This window comes from Argopecten irradians, chromosome 6 (genome assembly GCF_041381155.1).
Source record: "Argopecten irradians isolate NY chromosome 6, Ai_NY, whole genome shotgun sequence".
Classification (NCBI taxonomy): Eukaryota; Metazoa; Mollusca; class Bivalvia; order Pectinida; family Pectinidae; genus Argopecten; species Argopecten irradians.
The window spans coordinates 45,094,239-45,101,361 of record NC_091139.1 but is presented as its reverse complement, the minus strand read 5'-3'; the positions used below and the strand labels follow the sequence as shown (position 1 = coordinate 45,101,361).

The 7,123-nt window shown below is 34.4% G+C and overlaps 1 protein-coding gene across 1 annotated transcript; it reads left to right on the top strand.

Moving 5' to 3' along the window:
* The first annotated feature begins 613 nt into the window (after window positions 1-613).
* LOC138326552 (C-type lectin domain family 17, member A-like) lies at window positions 614-4,717 on the top strand. Its single transcript, XM_069272649.1, has 5 exons — window positions 614-730; window positions 2,401-2,489; window positions 2,959-3,052; window positions 4,019-4,247; window positions 4,639-4,717. Exons 1-5 carry the CDS (start codon window positions 682-684, stop codon window positions 4,715-4,717), a joined length of 540 nt encoding a protein of 179 aa, XP_069128750.1. The 5' UTR covers window positions 614-681.
* The last annotated feature ends 2,406 nt before the right edge of the window (window positions 4,718-7,123 follow it).

The window sequence follows — 7,123 nt, the reverse complement described above, 5'->3', positions numbered from 1 at the left end:
TTCTACTTTCTGAATCCTTGTTATTTTTGTACATGACTTTTGATTTTAAATGTCCAAATAATCATACACAGTTTTCGGCTTATCTCCATAACATACAGTCATTATCACTGTCAAATCAATTCTTCTGAAAAAAGACTTGTATTAGGTATGTATAGTTTAGGAGACCATGAATTCCAATATAAAAGTACTTAAAAATTCGTCCCAATGTGTTCATACAATGTGCAACTGCATTCTTGATTTGTTGCAGGTGGGGATGAGGAGGGGGTCGTTGGGGGACTATGTAATGGTGTCCATTACAATGAGTATTTGTTTGTTTTAATTTTAAAAAGTCAATACATGTAGTCAAATGTCTCAAATCCAAATAAAAAAAATATATGTGTTTACAATATTCTAAGCAAATCCACCAATAAATATTTCTATCTATACATGTATTAAAAATAGAAATGAATATTTGTTCATTATGTAACAATATTATTATAATTAGTTATACAGCCTCTGGCTGCTATCATCAAAACTGTTGATTTTCAATTGATTTCTTAAGAAAACAAATGTTATCTTAAAAGGATTAGAAATAGCAGTGGTAAACTACAGTATAACAATATTATAAGCTAGACAGATCCAAACTTATCGCCATATCGTCTTATCAATGAGAATACAACAGGCCGGTAGAGTGGTAATGTAATGATGTCACTCTGGAATGTCCTTCTCCTACTCGGACTTATACAATGTGGTAAGATAACTTATAGTAGTGTATGTAGGTTTCATATGACTAATTAATCTCAGACCGTAATCTATTCAGTCTGACATCGTCATACGTGTAACATGAAATTCACACGACAATTAGTTTTTATTTTGATCGGAAACAATCGGTATTATTCGTCAGCATGAGAATCACAAACTTTCCGGAGATTATTCGGTCTAGTTTACGGAAAGTGTCGACGATTCCCGATTTAATTTCGACGGTCAGGTGAAGTGATAGCAACGTTCTTTATCTACTACATATATACATTGTATGTGTATTTCCGGCACAAATTGTCTCACGTTCAGTTCTGAGTAGTTGGTGAAGATGACAATGCCACTTTGAATAATATCTTTTTGATATGTTGTATTTGGTTAAACGTCTTAGTTAAGATAATGGTGTCACTTGCATTTCTGTTATAACTTTTGAATAATAATCCAGATTCATTGTTATTTGTCTCGACGATTGCAATTGCTTGTGGTTCACAGGAAATCTTCAAATAAATTGGCTACTACTTCATGTTGTTTGATCTGACTTTATTAGTCATAAAATACATCATTTCTTCTTCTGTTATCGTAACTTCTGATTTGTCCAGATCTCGTGATTTTATAGGACTTTTCTCGCAACTACAAGGGTTACTATAATTGACGTTATATCCACCCCTGAACAATCTCATAGTCAAACTGAAGGCAGCTCATGAGAACAAATCTGACCCAGTCACAGGCCTGCAGAGACTTCATTTGAAGAATACAGAAAGACCGACACCCAACTTCAAAGTCACAAAGTCAACCACGGTGTACTAAATTTGCATCAAATGAGTAATTACCTGTTCTGTTCGGTTGCCTCCAGTTTTACTATGAGTCAGTTATACTCCCCTGGAGTATAGTGGACGGACTTTTGTGTGTCATCTTGTTGAACAGAATACCATGTCGGACATAACGAGGGAGACAATCACAAATATCCATACAATCTATTCAAGACTCTCATTCAAGAATAGTTAAAGACAATCACAAATATCCATACAATCTATTCAAGACTCTCATTCAAGAATAGTTAAAGACAATCACAAATATCCATACAATCTATTCAAGACTCTCATTCAAGAATAGTTAAAGACAATCACAAATATCCATACAATCTATTCAAGACTCTCATTCAAGAATAGTTAAAGACAATCACAAATATCCATACAATCTATTCAAGACTCTCATTCAAGAATAGTTAAAGACAATCACAAATATCCATACAATCTATTCAAGACTCTCATTCAAGAATAGTTAAAGACAATCACAAATATCCATACAATCTATTCAAGACTCTCATTCAAGAATAGTTAAAGACAATCACAAATATCCATACAATCTATTCAAGACTCTCATTCAAGAATAGTTAAAGACAATCACAAATATCCATACAATCTATTCAAGACTCTCATTCAAGAATAGTTAAAGACAATCACAAATATCCATACAATCTATTCAAGACTCCCATTCAAGGATAGTTAAAGACAATCACAAATATCCATACAATCTATTCAAGACTCCCATTCAAGGATAGTTAAAGACAATCACAATTATCCATACAATCTATTCAAGACTCTCATTCAAGAATAGTTAAAGTCCAGGTTACTTCGACCCTATAAAACGACCTGTCTTTTTCAGTCCTTGCTGTATGTCCTGATGGCTGGATCCGTCGAGGGAACTCCTGTTATTTTATTTCTACGGAACTTCACGCTAGTGGCGATTCAGTGGTACGTGTCCAATATCAACACAAACTGTGGTCAGGGTCAGTAATTGGGATGGTTACCGTGTGTTACGTTTCTGGGTAGTTTAGGGCCTCATTTAAAATTCTGAGAAAAAGTCACAGTCGATCAGAAGTATAATGCTACGGGCGATGTGTAATTTGGGATTTTACAATACATTTACGTTTCGTGCTAAGGATAAGCAAGAAGTGATTTCTATTTGATGTACTCTATGAGATTGGTTTCTTAATTCAAATAGTTTTATCCGTTCTATTTACCTATTGTTTCGTATTGTTTTCATTTACTATAAATGTCGACTTTTCCGCAGATTGGAAACTAAGTCTAATATTTTTAACAAAGCTAATTCAACCACTCTATCACTATAGATGCAAACACTATAACTGTCAGACCACCAGAGGTTTTATCTGACATAAAATCATCACGCAAATATAGTCATGTTTACAGCGCTTTATTGTAGATATATTGTCTAACAAACAATGCCACTCTGGCCCAAGTGGATGATGTCCAAGAGATGAAGTTCCTCAGAGAAATTGTCAAGCGATTTCCTACAGGTAAGCCCTGCGTTAGTCATGATTATCTTGGCAGCATCAGACATAAGGCAATTTAACCCTCTTAGCTCTCCGTGCTGTTTTGTATCCAATTCTCACTTGTGATCGTTTTGGTCTATCTGTCAATTTAAAATAATTAATTTTCTCTTTGTTACTGGCTTTCTGATTGGCCTATTCATTGTTTTCATTCCACGATGAAAAAAAAATCCGAGAATGGCGCGGAAATCCAGACGTTATCGTGACGTCACAATAGAAACATTGACGTTGCGTATTGATTTGGAAAAAATAATTCCTTGGAAAAAATCAATGGAATCTTACGTGTAAACGTATTTCATTTTATAAAGTAGCCTGGAAAATTAATTTTAAGCATTGAAGTCACTATTTTTTAATTTCATCGGGGTATGAAATAAATTTTGTTTGCAAACTTTTGTGAGAATCCGCTACGCGGATTCACACAGTTTGCAAACAAAATTTCTTTCATACCCCGATGAAATTAAAAAATAGTGACTTCAATGCTTAAATAAAGGCTGTAAGCATGTTATCTATGTTCATCTCCATCTTATAAACACATTCGTCCTAGGTATAATCCTAGTTCAGGCCCTTATTACCTTCCAGAATTCCACAAATACTGGTACTGGTTTTTTCACCACAAAATCTGACGTTGCAAATGCTATGATTTGAATGGATAGATTGATATTCGGAATAATAGTAGTCACATGACCAAGCCTAACAGGGTCGATACGTCATACACGTAAGTTGATGACGTATCGATTTCTGCGTTCTCTACTTGTACACAGTTTGAGATAGATAATTACTTTTGGGACTTGTTTTTGTTGATGATTTCGTCTTAAACCCGAATGGCTTCATGTGTTTGCTGTAACAACAAAAGACAGTAACGTGGTCAATGGACTGAAAATATCTGAAGATTGTCCACTGATATTTAATAAGACTATTATTTATGTTCTAAAGATGCTACGGCCAAACAATACTACTGGATAGATGGTACACGTAGTCAAAGTAACGGAATTAGCCAATGGGTAAGGAACATAGATCGGACTCCAATTACTTACTTCGCCTGGGGTTCCGGTAAACCAAGTAATTTGACTGGAAACTCCTGTTTAGCATTGTTCAATCAGGTGGATTTCCTCTTCGCGGACACGTCTTGTTACAATAACGGCCTGTACATCTGTGAACTGAGGTGAGCTTTAGCTTAGACAAACAATTATTCAGTTTATATAAATTCATCAGTAGTTTTACGTGATTCTTTTGACATTTGATATACCGTGAACATTTTCTATTGGAGACCCTTTTTGGCATATCATCATATTTGAGTATACAAGGGTAACCCAAATTACTAGTATGATAACAAATGATATTTTACGGACTTTTGTTAACGTAAAAATCGTCTACATAAAGATCATCGCTAAAATATATAGTTTTATGACAATAGCATTAATAAGACACTTTTGTGTTGTATCTCTGACCGAAGGAGTTCATTTAAAAGAGCGTGGATCGATGAAATTAGTTAATGATTCGTCCATACATTTAAATTGAAATGTTAAAACTCTGTTGAACCTGTTATTTTCCAGCGACCCCGTCCAGTCATGTGTGAAGACCACGCCCCCTCCCATGGCGGGTACCACGGGGTCATGGATCACGTTAGGTTGATTGGAAAGTGACGTCATGGTGTCACCAGCCGGTATCACATCACCTCAGTAGTATTGGCATTGGAGACTAGTTGTGTTTTATAGTATGATAAACGATGATACATCCATTAGTTTAATGACCAAGGCCTGGCACCATAAAACAATCTCAGACAGATCTTTTACTCAAGGCCATGTAAAATCATATACTTGAGTAAAAAATCTGTCTGAGAATAGTTTTATGTTGCCGGGCCCTGTGTAAAATCACGCGAAACACATTCATCACTTGATTCACGTGTTTGACTTGATTGTATGTGACTATATGATGTCGGGTTATGATCTACTTATATATAATACTACTTGTCCACTTGATTCACGTGTTTGACTTGATGTATGTGGCTATATGATGTCGAGTTATGATCTAGTTATATACTACTACTTGTCCACTTGATTCACGTGTTTGACTTGATGTATGTGGCTATATGATGTCGAGTTATGATCTAGTTATATATAATACTACTTGTCCACTTGATTCACGTGTTTGACTTGATTGTATGTGACTATATGATGTCGAGTTATGATCTAGTTATATAATTCTGCTTGTCCACTTGATTCACGTGTTTGACTTGATTGTATGTGACTATATGATGTCGGGTTATGATCTAGTTATATATAATACTACTTGTTCACTTGATTTATGTGTTTGACTTGATGTATGTGGCTATATGATGTCGAGTTATAATCTAGTTATATAATACTACTTGTTCACTTGATTCACGTGTTTGACTTGAATGTATGTGGCTATATGATGTCGAGTTATAATCTTGTTATATAATACTACTTGTCCACTTGATTCACGTGTTTGACTTGATTGTATGTGGCTATATGATGTCGAGTTATGATCTAGTTATATATAATACTACTTGTCCACTTGATTCACGTGTTTGACTTGATTGTATGTGACTATATGATGTCGAGTTATGATCTAGTTATATAATTCTGCTTGTCCACTTGATTCACGTGTTTGACTTGATTGTATGTGACTATATGATGTCGGGTTATGATCTAGTTATATATAATACTACTTGTTCACTTGATTTATGTGTTTGACTTGATGTATGTGGCTATATGATGTCGAGTTATAATCTAGTTATATAATACTACTTGTTCACTTGATTCACGTGTTTGACTTGAATGTATGTGGCTATATGATGTCGAGTTATAATCTTGTTATATAATACTACTTGTCCACTTGATTCACGTGTTTGACTTGATTGTATGTGGCTATATGATGTCGGGTTATGATCTAGTTATATAATTATGCTTGTCCACTTGATTCACGTGTTTGACTTGATGTATGTGACTATATGATGTCGGGTTATGATCTAGTTATATATAATACTACTTGTCCACTAGATTCACGTGTTTGACTTGATTGTATGTGGCTATATGATGTCGGGTTATGATCTAGTTATATAATTATGCTTGTCCACTTGATTCACGTGTTTGACTTGATTGTATGTGACTATATGATGTCGGGTTATGATCTAGTTATATATAATACTACTTGTCCACTTGATTCACGTGTTTGACTTGATGTATGTGGCTATATGATGTCGAGTTATGATCTAGTTATATATAATACTACTTGTCCACTTGATTCACGTGTTTGACTTGATTGTATGTGACTATATGATGTCGGGTTATGATCTAGTTATATATAATACTACTTGTCCACTTGATTCATGTGTTTGACTTGATTGTATGTGACTATATGATGTCGAGTTATGATCTAGTTATATACTACTACTTGTCCACTTGATTCACGTGTTTGACTTGATTGTATGTGACTATATGTCGTCGAGTTATGATCTAGTTATATATAATACTACTTGTCCACTTGATTCACGTGTTTGACTTGATTGTATGTGACTATATGATGTCGAGTTATGATCTAGTTATATATAATACTACTTGTCCACTTGATTCACGTGTTTGACTTGATTGTATGTGACTATATGATGTCGAGTTATGATCTAGTTATATATAATACTACTTGTCCACTTGATTCACGTGTTTGACTTGATTGTATGTGACTATATGATGTCGAGTTATGATCTAGTTATATATAATACTACTTGTCCACTTGATTCACGTGTTTGACTTGATTGTATGTGACTATATGATGTCGAGTTATGATCTAGTTATATACTACTACTTGTCCACTTGATTCACGTGTTTGACTTGATTGTATGTGACTATATGATGTCGAGTTATGATCTAGTTATATATAATACTACTTGTCCACTTGATTCACGTGTTTGACTTGATTGTATGTGACTATATGATGTCGAGTTATGATCTAGTTATATATAATACTACTTGTCCACTTGATTCACGTGTTTGACTTGATTGTATGTGACTATATGAT

Excerpts from the sequence above, each read along its gene's own strand:
- LOC138326552 (XM_069272649.1), top strand. The coding sequence starts at position 682 with ATGATGTCACTCTGGAATGTCCTTCTCCTACTCGGACTTATACAATGT. Across the intron at positions 3,053-4,018 it reads TGTCAAGCGATTTCCTACAG|ATGCTACGGCCAAACAATAC; the intron begins GTAAGCCCTGCG and ends TATGTTCTAAAG. Across the intron at positions 4,248-4,638 it reads CTGTACATCTGTGAACTGAG|CGACCCCGTCCAGTCATGTG; the intron begins GTGAGCTTTAGC and ends GTTATTTTCCAG.